The 23,312-nt window shown below is 41.8% G+C and overlaps 1 protein-coding gene across 5 annotated transcripts in view; it reads right to left on the reverse strand.

Moving 5' to 3' along the window:
- Window positions 1-3,032: 3,032 nt before the first annotated feature.
- Window positions 3,033-23,312, reverse strand: part of pde4ba (phosphodiesterase 4B, cAMP-specific a) — a 220,438-nt gene continuing 200,158 nt past the window's right edge. For 2 of the 5 annotated variants that reach the window (XM_036140926.1, XM_036140927.1), the window contains exons 7-14: window positions 11,695-11,788; window positions 8,280-8,563; window positions 7,977-8,141; window positions 7,625-7,724; window positions 7,351-7,505; window positions 6,823-6,945; window positions 6,533-6,715; window positions 3,033-6,428 (exon numbers count right to left, since the gene is read on the reverse strand). In XM_036140926.1, the coding sequence (XP_035996819.1) occupies window positions 5,985-6,428; window positions 6,533-6,715; window positions 6,823-6,945; window positions 7,351-7,505; window positions 7,625-7,724; window positions 7,977-8,141; window positions 8,280-8,563; window positions 11,695-11,788 (1,548 nt within the window). In that variant the 3' untranslated portion in view covers window positions 3,033-5,984. Of the gene's footprint in view, window positions 6,429-6,532; window positions 6,716-6,822; window positions 6,946-7,350; window positions 7,506-7,624; window positions 7,725-7,976; window positions 8,142-8,279; window positions 8,564-11,694; window positions 11,789-12,620; window positions 13,156-17,777; window positions 18,032-23,312 lie in introns of those variants that run through there. The other 3 variants (XM_012852512.3, XM_012852513.3, XM_036140925.1) reach the window with 3 other exon arrangements.

Genomic DNA, 23,312 nt, shown 5'->3' on the forward strand with positions numbered 1-23,312 from the left:
GTCAGGAGGGGTTTTTTTTTTAAAATAAAAAGTGAAGTCTTATATCATGTCGGAGCTGCAAAGTAGTGCAGTTGGTAGCACCACAAGAAGATCCTGAGTTCAAATCCCAGCCTTTCTGCCTGGAGTTTGCATGTTTTCCCTGTACACGCGTAGGTTTTCTCCAGGTACTCCGGACACAGTTAAAAAACATGACTGTTGGGTTAATTAGTCTCTCTAAATTTCCCATAGGGGTGAGTTTGTGTCTCTGCGTTCCCCTTTAACAAACTGGCGACCTGCCGACAGTGTCCCCACCTCTTGTCAAATGACCTTTAGAGATAAGCACCAATCCTCTAAACCTAAATCTGACATAGGTATGAATAATTTGGGGCTTACCTGTTTTTTACTGTGCACAATTCAGTTTATTCATAGAATGAATCATTCAGCATCATTAACCTCTCCAGAAAAAACCCCAACAACAACACAGTTATAGAGGGGTCAACAAATACCAACCTAATTAAGTATTTTGACTTCTTCCCATAGTTCCTCCTGGTGCTATGTGTTACCCAGGTCAGTGACGCACATGCATCCGCGCACACATGTGGCCTTTCATGCAATATCATAGAAAACGTGATTAATCAGACAAGACCGTCTTATTCCGTTCCTCCGCGGTCCAGTTCTGATACTCATTCACCCAATATTGGTTGTTTTGGCAGTGGACCGAGGTCAGCATGGGAGCACCTAAAGGTCAGAAATTAATGCAGACCAATAATCTGTGATGTGTTGTGTATTCTGACACACGTGAGAACCAGCTCATCTGTTGGATTAGACCACCTTGGCAACCTTTGCTCCCCACCTGCATTAACCAGCGGTAGCTCTTCATGACCCAATAACCATTTCACGGCTGTCATTCCTTGGACAGTGCTTGAGAGGTACTGACCACTACAGATCAGGAACAACTCTAATTAAATTAAGTTGAATTATATGCCAGTAATTCACACCAGAGGTCATCTCAAGGCACTTTACAATAATAATAAAAAAAGGTAAACACAATCGGATTATACAGACAGATTCCAATGTCAAGTACAACTTGACTCCATACCTCTCAAACCCTGTTGGTAGCGCTATTTTTCCTGCTGCTCTACATCAACGTTGAGGATAGAATCTTTGCTTGCTGCCGCTCCTAAGCTAATAACAGTTACCGTGATAAAAAAGATGATTTGGTGCTATTCACTTAACCTGTCGGTGGTCATTTTGTTATGCGTGGTCAATGGGAGCGTAACTGTTTGTGGCATTGTTGCTGACGATGTTGTATTGAGTGAGGTCAAATCTATGTGAGACTTTATATCTTTGTTGTAATAGATATTTCTAATGTCGATTTTAAAGTAGAACCAGGTACAGAACATATACATCTGAAAATGTTATTTTGATAAATACTGGGATGTATGCAGGGTTTTGTAGAAAAATCTAAACTTTACTACTAATGCTAATCATCTTTATTTTTCTACCTATAATCCACTTTTGATGGTTTGATAAAGTAATGTTCTTACAAGATACAGAGAATGGCCAATATGATGTCATAACGTACCGTCTCCTCATTAGGTGGAAAGTCCCCTTTTTTCTGTCTTTTTTTATTGCAATCATCCCCCCATATAAAAAAAAAAATACCTTACTGGACAAAAAGAAAGAAAATCCCCCTATCAGTATGTCCGTACCATGGTTGTCATGACTGGATCTGTGACGTGCCGGTTGGGAAGAGACCTCGCAGACATCTGCTCTGTCTTAATGTGTGTGCAAAAACATTTATGCTCATACAAACATGAGCACCGTGTTTATGTGTGTGTGTGTGTGTGTGTGTGTGTGTGTGTGTCTGTCTGTCGGCCTTGTGTCACATCAGGACAGCCAAGTCAGATTGTGCGTGGGTTGTGGTGTTAAGTCTGTGTCACACAGTGTTCCCATCTCGGCACATTAGAGCCAAACCTCTGAATATGCAGCAAACAGAGCCACATAAAAAAAATAAAAAAATAAAGGGTCCCATGGTGATTTTAAAAGCACCCTCACAGCAACACCGATTCTGCGTCATTTTCCAGTACCCAAAGCGAGAGATCGATTTAGTGTTATTTTCCATTTGGGCTACGATTTGTTCATATGTAATCTGTTTAAATTGATACTTTTCATGCTAACAAGGAACATACTGAATCATAACAGTGTGACAGGGACCCATTTTGTTCCTTACACTTTTATCAGATTGATATGCTACTTTAAATTATATAGCTGGGTGTGTGTGGTCTGAATCAGTCCCATAATCTGTCCAAAATTGATCAAAAATCGGCTCTACAGGAAGAATCGCTTGCTCATCGGTGAGTGATCTCCATCACAAATTTAAATAAGAACTATTAAACATTTTAGGCAAAATTAGGATTAAAGTATGTTATCTTATGTCTAATTTAAGTAATAAGGAACACAAATATTAACCAGGTATTACTGTATCTTCCATTGCGACCAAAAGGGAAAGCTTGCAATTTAACTTTGAGCAAGATTCAGTGTTGTGAGGAAATAGTTTGGGGGGGGGGGGGGTATGGGGGGAAGTAACTCAAAGGTTTAGAAACCACCTGGACATCCAATGCACCAACGTCACAGAGAAGAAGAATTACTGAAATGTTTGGTGACATTGCTTAAGCCAGCCAACAAGAAAATTTGATTCCATTTTCTTTCTCTACTATATTGTTTAAATCCAGTAAGAATCATGGAATTTAAACAGAAAGAATGTAGACATTCATCTCTATTTAAAGTTAACTAGTCATGTATTATCAAGCCCTTGACAACACAGGTATGTGTTACGATAAAATTGCTCATGAGAAATACTTCTACACCTATTAAGAGATTCGGTCAAATTGTATTGAGTATAAATTATGAGTTGATATCAGTCAATTAATTTTCGGGTTTCCGTTTTTCCTGATCTAAAGAGTTAAGGATAATTTAAAGATGCAAATATGTGTGACGGGACATATTTTTGTTGTATTAGTTAAAGTACACGACACGGGGAAAAAAATATATTCATGCTTTGCTTTTAATCACTTAATAAAAAAGTATTTCGGATTTATTTTTAAACACAATATACAATATCATACCATACATTGTGTGAAACATTTATTAACCCACCTCCAACAGCTGTTGGACTTTAACAGATTGACGAGAAAATAAAAAAACAAAACAAAATAAAAAGGAACCCATCTCTCATGCAGATAGTGCTAAATCTGGCTAACCATTTGGACACAACTAGGACCAAGAAAGCTTGAACATAGATAACATTTATACTGACAAATTCTTGTCCGTCAAAACTGCTAACAAGTTTGGTCAAAAGAGTTCACACATTAGCACAGTCAGTTACATAAGAATCAGGATTTGTTTTCGACTCAAAACAATTAGCATCAGTGCTGGGCATATTGTAGCATGCTACCGATAATGTCCCCTACCTTAGATGAAGTGCCTTGGGCGTAAAAAGGAGACGATTACTTTGTGTTTGTCAGTCAACATTCTGTGTGGCTCACATGAGCTGTCAAATCTGACAAAATGAAGCTATTTGTGTACTTTGAAACTGAGCAATACCTATGCCTCAGTATCGCTTAGCTAACTTGTGTGTATTCTAAATCCAAGCCTATAAAGTTTAAAATGTCCTCCATGGGGTATTTTGGTTACCAAATTGCTGATGTCAAATAAAAGCCTTGTAACCTGAATTAGTTAGCTGAAAAACGGTTTTAGATTTAAATAAAAGATAAAATATAAGGTTCTCTGTTGAAATTTTCTGCAATATTTATTAAAGTCATTTTTGGTTTATGCTCGTGCATCATTAATAGTTTTAACATCTCAGGATGTAAAACAAATTTAGGTTTTATGTAAAAAGACAAAAAAAAAAGTTTTGTAGTTACAAGGTTTTCATATAACATCAACAAGCCTCTTTAGCTGCTGCTCTGCTGGGCACTCAAAACATTGTGCGAATATATACTTAGATATATTTATATATATATATTTATATAAAAACAATCTACATTTATATAAAAAAAGACTCTGTTCCAGAGTCTTCTACACATTAGACACCACCACTTCCAGGTAATGCAAGTGCATATAAATTAAAATAGATTTTACACTAAACCAGTATTTCTTATTTACAAGCTTAAAGTAGAGAATAAATACACACTGTTATAAACAGCAAAAAGGACCAACTTGAGCTCATAGCGACAAACAGGCAGAGACAAATTTGTGGAGTGATTTGGGGGATGGTAAGGCCTATCCAAACACACACAAACGATGCACTCCCATATAAAAAACAAAACAAAAAAAAAAAACATACTGCACACGAATGATTGCCACTTAAGCATGCTTTTGGGAAATGAAACTAAGTACCTTTGAGTATCAGTAAACCTACATGAAAGTGAACAGATTTATGCCGCCAGGACAGCCGCTGTGATCAGACGTAGGAAGGTCTGCAAACCGTCTTTGAGCTTTCGGGAGTATTTCTGGTTTCGTTACAGTTCCAAGGCTTCACTGCGTCAGGCTGAATTCGGCGATCCTGTCTGGGACGTTCGGGAAGTCAGCTGACGTCAATGGGCAGATTTTTATCTTGAGGAAGAAATACTTGTCTTGATTGTCTCAGGGTCATTGTGCCCGAGCCCAGAGAGGCGTGTAAACCAGGCGAATTCTGTCCACCGGTGTGTTTTAGACAGGCGACTGTAATTGCAGCTTTAATCATCTGGTCTGGTACTGATTGCGGGAAAGGCGGGGGAACGTTACATCAGACAGATCTGGGCTCTGAACCTCTTCTGGCTAACAGGATTATTAGGACTGGAGCATACCTGGGAGCTAAGAATAGACTCACCACTGTTGTGCATTTCGTCCTTGGTGGACTTAATTTGCCGTTTTATGCTTGAATCAAGCAACCAGATGCCAGGACCTTTTTTTTTTTTTTTTTGCTTCTTCCTTGTTTGCATATCTGCTATTTTTTTAATCCACTACTAACATGTTGGAAAACATTAAACTGGATCACAAACACTACATGGAAATGGAAAGACTACCTAAATACAGAGCATCTCCTGAATTTGATGTCACGGGGTGAAAAAGCAGGAAAGCTCAACGGTTTGCAGCACACCAAAAAGAAAGAGTGGAGGATGTAAAGTGATGTGTTTAGGTGCAATATTGACATTCACTGACTGAGACAAAACGCAGCACACCAAATTTGCAACATGAACCATAACCGAATGTGTATTTCGACTCTACCTGTGCTCAGATGGCAAACAAATTGAGTAATGTTGGTGTACACTTTCCCATTTACTGTAGATGAGTCCACGAACTGTTTGTCGACATTAAGCTTGGATTTCTCTATTGCCCAATATGTGGAAGACTTTGCTCTTTAACATACAAAAAAAACAAAAACTTTTTCTCGTTTTTTTTTTCATAAAGGAAATAAAAGCATTTCACAAACACTAGTGTGTTCAATAAATAAAAAACTATTATAAAGACAGTCGGTAAAAAAGGCACACAAAAAGTTCTTTGACAAATGGTACAGAAATAAGTAAACACTTTCTCTTGCTATACAAATGTGTCTCCATCAGTAGATCTTAATCTATGCTACGTCAAGATCTTAAATCTGTAGAAAAAAAAACATCTTAAGGTACAAAACTTCTCTCAGTAGTGTCGTTGTCCATATAATGCTAGTCCTGAAAAGAAAAGGAGCCATTTTCCAAACTGGCTGAAATCCTTCAAGTTCCACCCTCGTCCATCGAGACCGAAATGTTCGCAGCAAATGATTCCTGAGAACTCTGAAGCCACCTCTGTGAAACTGTCCGTCTGTGTCTGGCTTCAAACACCCAAGTGCAAGGTGCCCCCCCCTGTGCGGGCCAAAACTAAGCCTTTGCTTCTGTGGGCTTGTTAAAAAGCACAGCCGCTAGAGGGTATCCCCCCTCTTTTCTAAAAACTTTCAAATCACCACGTGAGCATGCTGCTGGAAGCCCCTACGTCTCTGTGGGCGAGGCCTCGTGCGTCACAATCTCTATCGCCGTCATAGGCTCAATCATGACGTCTTCCTCCTCTGCCCGACCGTCCAAATAGTCCGGACAACGGGAACGGGAATTTTCAAGACCGTCCTCCACCTCTATTTCTTCTTCTTCTCCTTCGTCGTCGTCCTCCGCTTCCCCGTCTTTTTCCATCCCGTCCATGTCCTCCTCCTCCAGCGTCAGGTCAAACTGAAATTTCTCCCCGCCTCCTTGTCCCCCTGTGCCTCCGCTGTGTCCGTGTGTGCCCTGGTCGTAGAAGGGCGGGGAGGGACTTTGGGGAATCATGCTCTGGTACCAGTTTCTGTTGTCTTCTAATGTGTCCAGAATGTCCTGAGCGTCAGGGTGGACCAAATCCGCCCAGGTCTCCCACAGGGGGTGCACGATGTAGTCAATAAAACCCACCTTACAAGAAAAGAAGAAGAAAAAAACATGTTAGAAGGTTGTTTTGTGTGTTTTCATGCACAAAATGTTTGTAGTTTCTTTGATTTTCGGTTTTTGCTGCATACCTGGCTCTTCTCCACGGACGCCGTGTGCTTATCACACATGGGGCTGATCTCCATCCCCCTCTCCCTCTCTCTGTCTCCCTGGTGGAAGAACTCCTCCATTATCCGGTCAGTCCACTGACGGTACAGCTCCAAGGACTTGGTGGGGTTGCTCAGATCGGCACAGTGAACCATGTTACGCAGCACCTGGAGGTAAAAACACAAAATGTTAAAGTTAGGAGAGCTTACAAGTCCTCTGATCTCGACCTGGGTACTTTTGTTCCTTCATTTTGTACTTTGAACGCAGCACGTACCTGTATCCTGTCCGTGTAATTGTCCAGCAGCAGCACTCCAGAGCTGGTCACCTTCTTGGTTTCAACCATGGTCTTCAGATCCGCCAACAGACTCATGTGCTTAGACATGTCAGTAGCCAAAACCTACAACATAAAACCAATCAGGTCATTAATTTGGCAATAACAGTCTTATGTTAACAGATTGAGATTTATTTCTTTTTAACTGCCAAATAGTCATGCGCCGCTCATCAGCATCAAGGTATGCTGAGCTAGCTGAAAGTAAGCTATCACGCTTTCCCTTTGCTAGCAACAAATGTGGCTAAACGGAAATATGTCCGGTCAGAAAAAAAATGGAACAGGTATCATTATTATACACACAATAATACATATGTGCTATTATTTCAGCAGCAATGGGAGCAGTTGCTGCTTTCCCATTTCAAGGAAGATGAATCAGAACACATTTGACCTTTTTGTTTTAAATATGCGGGTTAGTATGCCAGCATATTGGGAAAATCCTCTCTATGCCACGGTCAAATGAAAATATCTTACCATGTCGATGACCATCTTGCGGAGGGACTGTCTCTGCTTCTTTGTGAGGTTCTGGAAGATGTCACAGTTGTCTTCCTGTAGCAGCTTGAAGCCCACAGCCAAATGGTGGTTCTCCAGCACCGACTCATCGTTGTACATCAGGGCCAGCTCAGAGTCTGAATAAAAATAATAATAAAAAAAAGATAAGGTTGTTTAATGATGATATTTGCTTCAGTGCTTTTATGATGCAGTCAGAAATATGGAGGGCAGCTTTTGTGCTTCTTCACAAACTTACTGGTATTAATGAGGAATTGGTTTGAAACTCCAGGATGATCAACATCATGGATCGCTGCAGCAAAGATGGCCGCCAGGATCTCAAGATCTGTGAAGACCGCCTGTTGAAGACACAGGAATACAGACGTTGACTCTTCTTTTATAGTAACTCAGTCAACGAGAGGGAAACCGCAGGCGTTTAACTATAAGTTTGTTTTACACAACAGAGAGCCTAGTGGGGTAAATCAAAGACCAGCACATTCTGACCTGACCGCATCCCACCAGCTACTCCAAACGCAGGAGAGCTCTTTACAATGCGTGCATGCAAAACCGAACACAAGGTCGAGCTCGAGCCTTTTTACGCAGCGACTTACATCCAAGGCGGGAGTGGAGAGAAGGATGTGCGTTGACTGAGCCACGTCGGCAGCGTGCAGGCTGTTATGGTAAGCCACATCTGCGTGGTAGTGATCCTCCAGTGTCATCATGTAGGCCACAAACGTATCGGCCGGAATCTTAAATGTCTTTAACAGATCTCGCTCCTGAAAAGGAATAAATAAAGAAATCACAAAATGCATAAATGATGAACATTCACCATTGGATAAAACCCAACATAGCTCCTGTCTTCCTCGGTGTATCTGTTCGTTTTAATGCCGTAGATGAAGCAAGACTCTCCTTACCTGGAAAATGGCGTACATGATGCAGGTCAGAGGTCGGCTGTGGGAATACTCCGAGACCGTGAAGATGTTTAGGCCCCATTTGTTCAGGTCCTCCAGCTCCTTGGACAGCTGCTCCTCTTTGTCGGTCTTGACGCCGAAGCGCGATATGCTGCTGTTGGACAGCGACGAGCCGTGGGAGACCTTCTTAACGCCGCTGATCTGCGTCATCAGCTGCTGCTTCTGCTGTTTCTTCTTCTCTCGCGTCTTGGATGTCGGTGACGGGATCTCCACCTCATTCTGCTTGTCTGCGCGAGGAAACAAAGAGCATGAGGATCTGGGTCACGTGTGCAGACTCTTTCCGCAGCGTGAGATTACAGCTGGTATGCATAGGCTGTTCAGCCAAAAAAAAAAATTATTAATAAAAAACTGCAGGTGCACAGCAGACACCTGCAGCAGCATAAATGTCTAATTCATTCAGCCGGTCCCTCCTCTTCATCTTCATTCATGCCCTATTTTGTCACCTGCAGTTTTGTCTGACCCAACGGTGGTCAGCAACAAAACATGGCGCCCTTCTTCCTGTAGCACGCCTTTTATGTTCGGTTGGTTTCTATTTTAAAGCCTGAACAGCCTCGATTCTCGATTCTCAAAGCCTTGATTCTGATTTTTATTTGAAGGATTGTATGAAAGAGAAAGCGGTGCGGCAGGTTCCTTGGTGGAGGTAGTAATTGCAAATCAAGCTGAAACTCGAGAAACTGCAAGATTTTCCCCATTAATGAAAGGAACCCCACATTAATCAGATTTTTAAAACAATCTGATTAAAGTGCGTCAAACCATCAAATGCCGTCAGCTGGTGCGTTTAATGATTGAAAATAGTTGTTAGTTTTAATGCATATCATGAACAAGGGGAAAAAGATTATCAGTCAATCCAGAGATAATTGACCAAAAATATGGTACCTCTCTATTTTACGTGTTACTGTGTTACAAATTAAATAAACAAAAGGTACAAATAATAACTGCTAAAAGCATCAAATGTATATTTTTTTTTAAAAATGCTTCCAACACCAGTTTTCAAACACTGGAAATAAGCAGCACAACATGCACACTGAGCTGTGATCGCTTCAGTCACAGAGCAATTGCTAGAAATCCTGCTAGGACTTGCCATCGGCATTCGTTTAAGCCGCAGACTTGTCTATCAAGCCTCGACTCAGCGCATCGCTGGCCTGTCGGCCTTTCCCTGTGGAGGGTTATTCAATTACCAGCTGTAATTTAAATAAGCACTCTCCGTCTCATCCACGGCTGTCTCTGTCTGTCTTTCCCCTTCTCTACGTTCTTCCCTGGTAATTTAGAATCGTCGATTAAACGCTCTCTGATGTGCTGTGTGGGAAAATGGGCAGAAGAGTAATATCTCGCTCTAATTTATTGCAACTCGCAATCAAAGCCACTGCTGTGTGACCCATGCATGCGTTACTTGTTAAGCAGCTTTTATTTACGTCTGTTATTCATTTTTACTTCATACTGAGTACAGACTGAGCCCTGGACAATCAGGTGTTAACGATTAAATGGAGGAACGTTCAACTAATGTGAGCTTTGTTGTTGTTCTAAATTAAATTTGTTTGGCTGAAAATGTGTCCTCAAATGACAAACGTTGAGTTTAGCATTGGCATTTTTCTCTCTGACCAGCACATTGTGCTATTTAATTATTTTTTTTATTATGTGAAACAAAAACAATCGCACTGATCCTGCTTTTACCGGCTGATACCAATTTTTGGTCTCTAATGGCAGTTGCAGTTGTTTTTTTCTATGGACTATAACCACAAAAGAGGAAGAAATACAGTGCATGTTCTTTGATAAAGGTAGCAACGTAGAAATTAAAAGTTTGTCCCGTGCATAATTTGGGAAAGCATATGTTCCTATCATTTATTTAACTATTGGAAAGAGCGCAAAGTGAATGCAGTCAACTGAAGTATTTAATGGCTGAAAATGATGTTGGGTTCTTAGTTTTGATGGAAACAATGAAAGTAAAAATAAATGGTGTTTTATTTCTCCATGGGAAATCATTTTCATCCTCTCTCTCCTTTGAGAGAAGGGGTTAAGAGTTGTTTTCCTTGTTTCCTAATTTAGGAGTCTTCTGCTGCTGCCCAATCAAAGGGAATTAGTCCTGAGTTGGCAGCAGCATAAGGACGGGGGGAAAAAATGGCACACGTGAATAGCCTGCATGTTGCCGGCCAGCCGTCTATCATTAAAAGCCAGAAATTAATGAATTAAACTGAAAGAAGTGAACTGATCCAGAGAATTGGGTTGGCTTCCCGTCACTTGCTTAAACAAAACAAAAAAAAGATTGGCAACAATAAGTTGAAAGGATTTATGATAGACCTAGCAAATCATTCTGGACAAAATGTTTTTTTTTTCTTTTTGGTCCTGAATTGATGCTTTTATAAAGATAACAGAAAACAAACATCTGTGCAGGGCTGCAATAATGTTAGAGTTCATGGATGGACGGATTAAAAGGCCCTGCTGGTCAGCTGAGGACACATCAGGCCAGCTGTGCTACTTTACTCCTAAAAACCCGGGCCTAACCTTTCAGTTTTATTTGCCTCCGCTGGTGTAAATCCTCATGTTTTTTTTTAATCTAAACGGTCACCGTCTCCGTTTGATCTGTCAGGTCAGCCAGAAAGGGCCGGGAGAGGTAAGGGGACAACAAGGTATCCCCACTGACTGAGATGCATTAAGATCTGAATGAGTCACCCAATCTGCTGAGCTGATCTCGCTGCCAGCCAAGGGGGTTCCTCTGTAGATCTATTTTTCTGTCTGCTCTCAGCTCCCTCCCTCGCTTGTTTGTCCCCAATCCTCTATTTTTCCTCACATCACAGCACCATTAAATCTATTTATTTTTTTTATCTTGAACCCTATATCTCACTCTAGGCGTTGTGATGTTTTACATCTACAAAAATGATCAGGAAATGTTTTTTTTTCTCAAAAAAAAAAAAAAAAAAACACCAAACTGGGCACCATAGTGCGATTTATTTAGGAACGTTCTCTCCATTAGTCCCTTTTCCACACTGATCAACCAGTATTTAGAGAAATATAAAATGTTCAGTGCATTTTTTCAAGCCATTTGAAGCAGCTCTCCAAACACAGGAGGAAAGCTTGATGGCGCAGTGCTTTTTTTTTTTTTTTTTACTGGTACGCCCCCACAGTGAAGCCAGTCAAGAACAACTTGCGCAGCTCATCCTGTAGGAAACAGCATGAAGCCTCCGCAAAATAAAATGTTCACGCTCGTGTTAAAGTGAACCACTTGGTAAGATTTGTTAATTTAATTTAGGTAATTATTCAAGCCAACAACAAAAAATCCCTATGGTGAACTATAAGTGTGACTGTTGAAAACAGAGGATTTTTTTAATATGATTTTTTTGACTTTATTTATTTAGTTTTTTACCTAGGAAGGTGTTGGAGATGAATTCGGAAACCTGATTCCCGGACCGACTCATCTCGGATAGGTGCGTCAGCTCCCGATTCAACATTCTCTTAAACTGCAGGAGAGAAGGGGGGGGGAGGAGAGGAGGGGGGAGGCAAGAGAGAGAGAGAGAGAGGGATATGTCGTCATTTTCCAAATGGGGGGAAACCTGGCACAGAATTATATTACAGGATATCTTGAAAATCTAACAACCCCAAGTCTAATTTAATCAGGTCAAGAATGTCATTCAATTACAGCCTACAATCAGCGGGGGGGGCACGGCGTATTTTCCCCTCCATTTACCCTGGAATTAATTATGTTGCAACCATTATTTGAGTAAGCAGCAGGGGGGCCGGCAGCTTTTAACACCCCTTTAAATTCTCCACAGGAAACCAGTTTCAAGTTTTATTAAAACACATTCACATTTTTCAGGAGCCCGTCCTGCCGGGTCCACTGCGTCAGTGTGGAGGAATTTTAATGCAGGCGAGAGGAAAACGTACACCGTTCCTTCCTGACATCATCTCTCAGACTGTGCATCCGTTCTGAACCATGTCAGCCCCGAGAAACGGGTTCGGCTGATGGCAGACGGACAACACAGGCACTGCAGCAGATGTTTATGACAGGCTGATGCGTGCGCGCGCGTTCACACAAACAGACACGCGGTATCTGCAGAGAGCTCAAGATGGAGCCCGAAACCTCCAAACAACCATTCTGTCTGAGCCCCATCTACCCCACAGATGAAAACGTTGCAGGTCAGGCACCGGACATTGACAATGAAGCCCCCCATAAAGGCGCCTGATGGGATCGCCTCTCTCATCAGAGCTGATAGGAGAGCCCGGCAGCAACGAGAGCTGTGATAAAAATGAGAAGCGGCATCCCAGCGAGATACGTAGTTAAACACCACACACCTTGATGTAACCCCAAGACACCGACAGCAGGTAGTTGGCTTCAGGCATTTTGGACCCCGTTGTTTTGTTCCTACACAAAGCCAGAACTGTAATCCAATGGGGGGGAGGAGGGAAAAAAACGACTAACAGGTTTCTCTCAGCACCGAAAATAAAGAGGGGGAGAAAAAAAAAGAAGCCCTCTCTTTTCCTCTTGTGTTTCCTCCTCTGGGCAGCGAAGAGAGCAGCCTTATGATGGCTCAGTCTCCCTCTGGGCAGAAAAGGGCCAGCTCCAAGCCTCCATGCTTTGCAGAACGGAGGAGACTGAGGGTAGACGTTTGGAAAAAGCAGCAAGAAGATGCAGCTGGAGCCGTGAGCTGGGGACTCTCGGCGCGCTGATGAATAATGGAGAGGAAGCGGGCGAGGGAGGAGGGGAAAAAACACAGCGATGGAGACAAGAGGAGGAGGGAGAGAGGCAGCGATGTTCATCTGACTGGAGGGGGGGTTCCTCGGCTGGATTTGTCTCGCCTCGCTGCTCTCGCTGTGGCTCTCTCTTTCTCTCTCTCTCTTCTCCCCCTCCTCTCCCTGCTTCTCTATCTTTCTCTACGTGTTTTTCTCCCGTTTCCATCTCTCTTTTTTTCTCCTCCCGCTGTATCCTGCCAGCCATGGCAACACTCTTTTCGGAGCGTGTGATTTGACAGAAATCGGGAGAAGAGGGGGAGCCCTAATTACGGCTCCTATGAAGTTTTGAAGCAGGCCATCACTCCGATACGACTTCCAAGCTTATTACCCCCCAAAATAATTCACTTATTAAAAATATTAAAAAATGTAGCCCATTTAATACCCTTTCTTTTTAATCCATTTATATCAAGTCTAGTCCGGCGAAGGGCATTGTAATTAGGCAGTAAAACAAACCCGCCTCCCTTACAGTGAAACAATGAGCCACGTTTTGGCTTGAATGCGAGCCTACATGAACTGTGCTCCTATAATCGCCGTCATCTCCATCATCACCCGCTCCTCCTAAACTCCCCTCTTCTCCAGTCCTCTGTCGTCTCCCGACAGCCGAGAGCAGCAGCCATTGTATGGACTTCATAGGCCTGTTCATTATCTGCATCCCCACAATAACGCTGGATGCCAACAGGGTGTGAGTGGAGGGCTATTTTTTTAACGAGCAAGGTGGGAAAGCTGGTTAGAGAAAGTGAGAATATGTGAAAAAAAAAAGAGTAGAAAACGAGGAGAGACGGCAGATAATTGCATCCGTCCCCAGTTTAGGGGACATCGGCCCACGGCTTTTGTGTTTGGCTGTGAGGTGTGTGTGTGTGTGTGTGTGTGGGGGGGATTATTTCTGTTTGTTTATTTAAAGGAAAGAAGAGGAGGAGGGATGCAGGAGAGGCTTTCCCCCTTTTTTCTTCTGAAGCAGACATGTGGCGAAGCTGCTGAGCTGTCACGAGGACGCGCCACACACGTCGCCCACACCCCTCCCCCGCGCCTCATCCGTCCCCCCGACTCTTCACCACTTATGTGTCGATTTCTTTCCAACAGTTGATCAATCTCTGCGCCCGCCTCGCTGACAGAATCGATGGGCTATCCTCGGTGCAGGTGCTGCAGTGTAGCAGGCAGGGGCCACCTGACTGGAATGCACTGTTACATCAGTACCAGCGCTCAATTTCAAGGTGAGAATGGAGCTTTTTTTTTTTTTTTTTTTTTTGGTCAATTCTCATCAAGGTTGTTATTTGTGGCGCCCCGGAGAGGAAGGGTGTGGTGGTGGGTTGGCGAAAAAGGATGCATGGCTTCTGTCACATCAGAACCAATCCATTGGAGACTGCAAACACGGGTTCTGCAGGGGCCTTTAGGTCCACTCCTGTTTGTTCAAACTGCCGAAGAGGAGGAGGAGATCAAAGCTTTTCATGAGAGGATTCCAGATTTTCCGCCCACTGAGGGAAAGAACCAGAAGTGAGGAGGTAGATGCACGGAAGAGACGAAGAAAAAAAAAAAAAAAAAAAAAACAAGAGGCAGCCCTTTATATAATAGATCACTACATAATGTATCAGAAAACCAGAAATAACAGCAAGGGGTGTTTCTCCGCAATGTGTCAGAGAACTGTGCTTTGGAGGAGGCTGCAAAAAAAAAAAAAAAAAAAAAAAGCCTTGGTGTGCTTGAATGCACAAAACCAAGCCTAATTGCTACAGTTGATAATACAGTGGATGCTCACATGCAACCCGCAGGTTTTACAGACGTGCTTTTAAACAACTAAGAATATAATAAAAAACGTGATTTATTTTTATCTTTAACTTATTATGTAGCTACGTTTCACACAGGGTGATGTGTCAAGTGCTTCGTGTTCATGGAAGGTTAAGTGGAAGAAAAACCTCTGGTATAAAAAGTTGCACAAGAAACAAGGACAATCGCACATTATGAAGGAAAGCACCTTTGGGAGCGATGAGCATTGCATCCGTTGTGCCAAGAAACTCCTTTTGTTTTCTCTTCATCGTCTTCTTATAATGCTCCAGTACTGCATTCATACACATTCGACACTGTAGCATTCATAATCTGATCACCAGCCAAGTCAGTCCGCCACTGATTCTTTCGTTTTTGCCTGAGCACCGCAGCTCTCACATGGCTTGTTTACCTCACATGTCAAGAACCCCCTAAGCAAGTGACTGGGTCAGAAAACCTTTTTATAAATATGCAGTTGTATCTGTTAGTATCATTGCACGCATGTGTGTTTTAATTCCTTATGAAACAAAGGAGGGGGAAGTGATAATTTCCAACCAACGCCGGAGGAAGACCCGTCTCTGAGCTCTCTTGATGCAACTTCCCTCGCAGTTTCTAACACATCCTTTTCTGATGCCTTTCAGTCGCAAATGTTTTCTGATCCCTCGTCCCTTCCCCTGTTTTTCTCCCTGCTTACAGTTGCTGGGTTGATTCAGCAGAGAGCTGCAGTGACAGAGACAGAGAAGGTGAATGGAGCCTTTGGCATTTTAGCTTGACCGGCGCGGGAGGAGTGGGTGACGGGGACACATAACGCTGAGCTCCTACACTTAGATGTGATTTTATCAGACAGCTCGCTGTGCGGAGCAGCCAGGCGGACAGGTAGGCCCGCACGGATTTCCTCCCCCCTGACTCAAAAGGGAGAGCGTCCACTCGCTGCTTCTACTATCAAAAGAAATATTAGGCATGGACTGATATGAGATTCTAAACCTTTGTGCGCTCAGCCACTTTCTCTGGCGTCTCATCGCAAGGACGTTGGGAAGGTTTTAGCAGTTTTTAAACCACTAAATAAGAATCAAAATCAACTTCACTTGCCAAGATTGTGTGCACAAACACTTAATTTGACTTTGGTTTCAAGTTAGAGGAGTAAAATAAGGATAGAAGGAACATTATGTATATGCATGTGTATGTACGGCCAATTTATATATTTGGGATATAAAAAAAAATAGAAAGGCTTAATGGTCCAAAATACCCCAAAACTACACAATATTTTCTTGTTTTGTATAATTTTCAGCACTATTATGTGGAATTATGTGGTTAATTCTGACCTATTACTACGTCAAATCACATTGAAATTGAACAAAATGACAATCAAGACTAAATCCTGAATTCAAGATCATTGTCTGTGCGTTCTCTACTTTATTTTATTTTTTATAGCTGCAGTTGCATCAAAGAGCCACTAGTGGGTGCCCCACACTACACTCCTGCTGCAGTAAAACCTTCACTGAAGGTTTAATAGAACTTGCAGGTGACTTTGTTAAAAGCCTTTGCATCAAATGAAACAAATTAATACCATCAATTCAGCATAGTAAAAAGCTTTAAGGCTTTTTTCCCCTCCCCTTGATGTGAAACAAAAGTTTCCCTTACATTTCTCTTACATATACCATTGTTTCCCCTTGTGCGTTTTACATTACTTGTTTACCAAATTTTGCAACGCTTGCGGTTCGGTTCCCCTTTGCTTCGGCAAATGACGCAAGCCGGTAATACTGGCGGCGCAGCAACGACTCGAAGTGACATAATTCTGTAAAGATCAGGGGGAAGAGTCTTACGTGTGTATTGTGCATAAATTTGGTATAGGTGAAGACATCCGACAGAAAAACTATCTCTCACTTCCTCTGACGCACACACACTCATGCTATAGAGTCTCCGAGTGTGTTCATACATTTTCTGCCCCACATTATGTGGTAAAATGATTGAAAAAAAAATCACCTTTATGAGCAGAAGACAAAAACAAAGAGTTTCAGACAATAGATCTATTTCCATAACACCCACTATATACAGTTTTCAGAACTCGACTGCATGCAAAACTTCACCAAAACTGGAACATCTTACACGTTAGACGGCACACTGATGACGTTTCTTAAATAACCTTTTTTCTAAAGAACAAACAAATCTTGAATTTCGTTTTGAGCGCAGAGCAAATGTATCCACACACCAGTTGTTCCTTTTAACCCAGCATGACCCTAAGAGGAGTTCTTAGCCAACACACATACACTGCCTCTCTGCTGGGGGTCATTGAAATATCTGAATATATCATTTTTAATATGCCTGAGCTGAAAAGAAAATTTTTCATATTAACTTGCACTCTTCTGTTAAAGCTCGGACATCACAAATCACTCCAAACAACAGAAACAAGCATACAGCGTGTCTTCTTCTCCCTGTGCCACTTTTTTTTTATCAAACAGTACAAATTGCAACATTTATGTCATTTTTAGGCACAGCAAACAAGACAACATACTTTCTCTCCATTCAGCCCCTGGCCAGAAGCATTAAGTAATTCTCATACACAACAATTACCGCAGGAAGGAGCTCGGCCCATTTATTCCCATTCAGAGCATTTGCAACAACACTTTAAGGGTAAAAGTAAATTCTTGAACGCTGAGCGCACATGCAACTGCATCTCCAAGCTTGAAAATGTTCCTAAATTGAATTAATACATTTTTTAGATTGTAGCCAAGTTGTAGGAAGTTGAAAACAAAAGGCTTGCATCGAATACGTCGACAAAACCAGCTTTTAAAAAACACTTCAGCATTCATCTCCTACTGCTGTGGAATCCGTTTAAAGTCTTTCCGAGAAAACCCCTTTAAACAGCAAAGGACGGCAACAATAAATGTTTCACAAGAAACACAAAATAAAAAGCTTCAAAGTCCTAAAAGTACCTCTAACGGAATGAAACTGAGGAAAACTCACCTTTTTCCAAAAACTTAGCTTCCCTAACTTCTTGTCTTTTCTGTCAAAGCAGCAGGCACCCATTATTGCTGAGCGCAAAGTGCAGATGTGAGCAGGGTGTCCGTCCGTTAATGAGTCTGTTTCGCTCTGACTACAGCATGAGTAGAAGGACTGAGCCCGGCTCTTTGACTCTGGGAAACGCCACGACTCTGGTGACTCAACTTGGGGCTGCGAAGTCTGACTCGGCTTTACCTCACGCCCCGTGTATGTGGAGCAATGACTGCATGTGTTTGAGAGTGTGTGTGGCGGAGAGAGCTCTGCCTCACACACACACACACACACTCCCCTTACGGGGCAAGGCCCGCCTCTAAGCCGCCGCGCTGCTCTTCTGGCTGCTCTCTCCCCAGCAGCTTCCCGTCACAGCTCTAATGTTTATGCTGTCAATATCTCACTGATTAATGGAAGAAGCGAGGCACATGTTTGTTTGTTTGTTTGTTTGTTTGTTTGTTTCTTTTCTGACAATTCAAGTTGCGCTAAACTGACCAACATTTTAGCGGCACCACAGCTTCCCTGCTGGTTCCACTCCTGCATGCCTTCACCACTGTTCAGCTGAAAGTCACACGCGGTGTAGAACCCGTCTGATCCTGACACACAATCACCGCTGATCCAAAGCTAAATCAGACTTAAAGAGTATGACTTTGCCTTTCATGTTGCAGCTGTGAGCATCAACAATCACCACTTTTACTAGGGACACCTTGCTATTAGATAATCCACACGCTTATCTTTAGTAGAATTGATCACTGCAACGGCGTTTTCACCATGGATCAGACAGCTGCAGCTGATCCAGAACGCTGCTGCCCGCGTCCTCACTAAGACTAAGAAAGTAGAGAACATCACCCCAGTTCTAAAGTCCTTCCACTGGCTCCCTGTATCTCAGAGAATAGACTTCAAAATCCTCCTGTTAGTCTATAAATCATTGAATGGCTTAGCAGCTAAATACATTACAGACTTGTTATCAGTGTATCAGCCATCCACCCCGCTAAGGTCATCTGGCTCTAATCTACTCAACATACCGAGAACCGGAACCAAACACGGAGAAGCAGCATTAAGTTCCTACGCTGCTCTTATCTGGAATAAACTTCCAGAAAACTGTAAAAGTGCTGAAAGTTCTTTTAAATCAAGATTAAAATCTCATTTGTTTAGGATTGCCTTTGGCTGTTCTGATTAAACTGTTTTACTGAAACACCATTAGTTCAACTTTGTTGTCCAACTGTTTTTAATATTTGCTCTTAGTTTCCATTTTTTTTCAATTTTTCTACATTTTATTCCTACTTGCTTTTATTCTGTTTTTATTTTTCTATGTTTTAATCATGTAAAGCACTTTGCGTTGTCTCTGTACTGAAATGTGCTATACAAAATGATTGCCCTGGGCTTTTACCAGGTTGGACCCACTTTTTTTTAATCAGAACTTTTTTTTTATCAGAACTGTCTACCAAAATGTAGAAATCAAACTGTCATGTTCAAGAAACCAGTTTTGAGATGACGTGAGTTTTGTGACATAATATATTTAGAAGGATAATATGCTGTGAAAAGATGGGAACAATGTGGTCATAACTGCGTGCTCAGCAGTAATCCTAACCTTCGCCACTGGATTCATTTCTTTCCCATGTTGATGCTCGGTTTGAATTTATAAGTTGTTTTTTTTCATCACATCTAAATAATTGATGGATTTAGATTGATGAACAGGTATATCTAACCAAGTGGTCATAGAGTTTAGTGTAAAAAAACTGGCAGTTGTTTTCCTTTTTGATTTACTGACCTTGATGTTCCACTATTGCGAAAGAAAGGTTCAGGCCTGGAGTAATGTAAGCTTATCGGGTAAAGATGATGGAACGAAATTAAGCAAAATGACAACAAGCAAAAGATGTGCCAGCAAAAGCAAAAGGAAAAGTCCAGATGAGGTTTTTCCTTCAACTCTTCCAGGAGTCTCAGAGAAAAAGTCTTAATCCTTTCTCGCATGCGTTTTGTTTCATGAGCTCATCCCGTTTGGTTACAATCTATCCAGGTACAACGTCTGCTTCGTTATAAATAAAAACACCTGTTAACTCTTAATATCAGCAGCCCATATTTTAAATATGGACTCAAATAATCAGATTCAGCTGAGGACAGAGTCCAGTTAAAAATGTATATGTCTAAATAGTCATCTGAAAAGTTAGAGTGTTAAAATTAATCACCAGAAATGTATCACTTTCATTACAGTAAAGTCAGTTTTTGAGGGGAAATGGTTGGAAAACGGATGTAGTGATGTAATATTGCTTTACACAATTAGGAAGTTCAGCTCATGATTGCTCATTTAATCATAATGTGAAATTTAAACGTGTGAATCAGATGGAAATAAATCATAGCTGCACGCGTAGACGTCTTGATTAACAGGACAGATCATAAAGGCCATTTTATTCGGATATGAACACATCTCCAAAATCTACAAGCCAAGACGCCTCAACCATTAATCTATAGCGCTCTAAAGTTTTTTTTTTCCTTCTCTCTACAACTACCTTTGACGTCCTTTACCTAAGCCCTATCCTGACCCTCTTCGCATAACAGAGAGGCTTTTGTGGCCTTTTTGTAGCGAAAACATCCCAACACACAAACAGACCTTGTCTCATCTATGTCAGTAATGCAGAACAAAGAGGACAGTCACGTAGTGCCAGCCCTCAGCGGCAGGAGCAGCCCCTGTGTCTCACCTTGGAGCTGCAGCCGTAACCTCTTGCATTTCACTTCCCACTCCTTACTCGTGTTTCATACGCTGCCGGGGCTTCAGTTACAGTTTTTCCATCCGCAGTACAATGGATGCACAGGGGTCACATTTGCTGATTAGCCCATTCTTGTTAACAAAACCAGGTTGAGTGTGGCGGCCCACATCAGAGAGGGGGGGCCCCCCCCCAACAGTTGTGTGATGTTTTAGTTTATCGTAGAAACAGTGCCGAGGTGGAGATAACAGATCTGCGCATACATCGGGGCACGCCTCAGCACACGTAGACTTAAAGCTTACATACATTAGATGGAAACAGAAGCCTTCTCGGGTTACATATAAGGACGCAGTGACTGTCACGCCAAAGTCAAGCTATGAAGAAAAGGTTGTGATGCACAACGAGCACATTGTGAAGCCCGATATGCTTCACTGTGGACCAGGAATTCCTCACAGTGATTAATACTCGCAATAATCGCTCAAACATAAACACACTTAAGAGCTAGAAAACTTATAAACGTCAAAGTATGAAACATTATTTAATCGTGACCCAAAGGAGCATTGGTAGGAGGGTAACTTGAAAATGAACTTTTTTAACACAAAAAGAGTCTTTTGAGCCCACTAAAACAAGCAAAAAGCTGTATAATTGATAAAAAAAGTATGTTGAACATATTAGTGGCCATCCAGGAAAATGGAAGGATGAACCAATGCTAATCTATTTAGCATGTTGAGCTCCAGCATTATCTAACCAGTGGAAACTTAGATTTAAGGGAAGGACCAAGCCTGAAGGACAAGGACATAGCACAGCCCATGCTTTGGCTAACACAGATAATTAAACAGTCAGTAAGCCATGCTAAGTTGGAAACTCCTTTTTTTCCCCCCCAGTGGATTTCACTTGGCATCTTCTGTCACTACAAAACGTCTCGTGATGACCAGTAATAATTTCAGATCAGTCTGTCTACCAGCTTCGGTTGCAGCTCTTTTCTCATCTAAAATGATGCTGTGGCTTCTCTGGGCTCATCAGAGTAAAAATGCTGGTCTGAACTGGAGCAGAAATGACACATTAAGGTTGCAACAGTTTTTCATGTAAAAATTTTTGACAAGCAGTTGTTTGCCACTGTGTCAACATACAGGTAGTCTGGGTTCACTACAGAGCATTAGGTGAAACATGGTCACTGGCCACAAACTTTTGCCTGCCTTGGTGTCTCATTTTTTCCCTCATGCTTGTGTTTTATGCAATTCCTGATTTCGGTCATTGAAATTATATAACAAATTGTGAGCTGCAACCTTTAGCAAGATTTGAAAGGAAAATATACTGCACTTAATAATAAATGATTTTTCCCCAACCTGATAAAAGGGGGGGAAAAAAGGTTGAATTTGGATTATGATGCAAGTACTGATAAAGTTACTGAAATATGACTGGTTGTTTTACTAAATTCCTTTCAGCTTGCTTAGTGGATGAAAACGTTAAATTAGGATTATGTTCACAATCCAAAGGGTCTAATGTGTTTTCTTAAGGGGAAGGAAAGAAAAAAACCCACATAACTACATTTATATTACTCCAGTGTTTCAAGGTTTTGGAAACTCTAGAGTTGGTTGGAGTCCAGAAACAATTCAAACTGATTCCAACACGCTTTATCCTGATTGCAAAAGCGCTAATATCTCACTATGATGTTAGAAGAGACTTAATCATTCCAAACGGCACAGAGAGCGACCAACAGAGATAACGTCCTTTCAGAATGTACCTGTATTATCAGCTCTGACGCGCTGTCATCCTAAAAAAGAGCCATTTTTCAGTGATTTAATCATCAGTTGTTTATTGAGAGAATGGCCCAGCTGAGAATCAGTGCTGGTTATGTGTGCGGATGACGAAAGCACTAGGATAAACAAACACCACCATTAACTATCCAAACGAGTGTGATGGGATGTCTATTGTCGTCGGCATAAAGCGCTGGAGATCCGGATGGAGACAGGAAGAGAGAGTCATTCTGCCCAGCGGTCTGCAAGGATCCCCTCACACACTCGCACTCTCTGACACACAAACGTTGTCTCTCTTCCTCTTGAGTTTATTGTCTTTGACCCGCTGTGGGATCTCTCACATCCTGTTGTCCAGTTCGATGAGAAATAACAAGATTTTCCTCTCAGCTCACGAGACAAATTGTTTTCAAGTTGTGTTCTCACCTTAACTATCACATATCTGTTCTTTGACCTCAACCGAGCACAATAGCAAACGAACAGGGGAAACTCCACAAAACAAATAAGAAAAATCAATGTTTTGGTTAGAGCACCGTCCTTTCCGGGTTTAAATCCCACAGACTGCCGCCTTGGGCCTCTGAGCAAGATCCTTACTCCCAGAATGTGCCGCACAACGGCAGCCCACTGCTCCCTAAGGGAGGGGTTAAATGCAGAGGAAAAATTTCATCGTAATGTATGTTGCAATGACAAATAAAGGTTATTATTATTATTTTTAAAACTTCCAATGAATCAGAAAGTTCCCACCAAAGTATTTTTGCCTGTTTTTTTTTTTTAAAGAATTTCCCTAGAGGCACACTTCGGCACAGAAGGCTAAAATAACAATAATCTGTCCAACAAAACAAAAACAAACTGCCTGTAAACAGCATGAGTAACTAAATATTTATAACACAAAGAGGAAACTAGTGATGTCCCAATCAGGACTTTTTTTTCTCTTGCTCTGATACTGAGCAGAATTATATGAGAAAAGTCTACGTTGATGAAAAGTCCCAACATGATAATGCATTGATTCGGAAGATCAATGTAATGCATACGTCTGAAAACCCAGCAGCTTA

This window comes from Fundulus heteroclitus, chromosome 9 (genome assembly GCF_011125445.2).
Source record: "Fundulus heteroclitus isolate FHET01 chromosome 9, MU-UCD_Fhet_4.1, whole genome shotgun sequence".
Lineage (NCBI taxonomy): Eukaryota > Metazoa > Chordata > Actinopteri > Cyprinodontiformes > Fundulidae > Fundulus > Fundulus heteroclitus.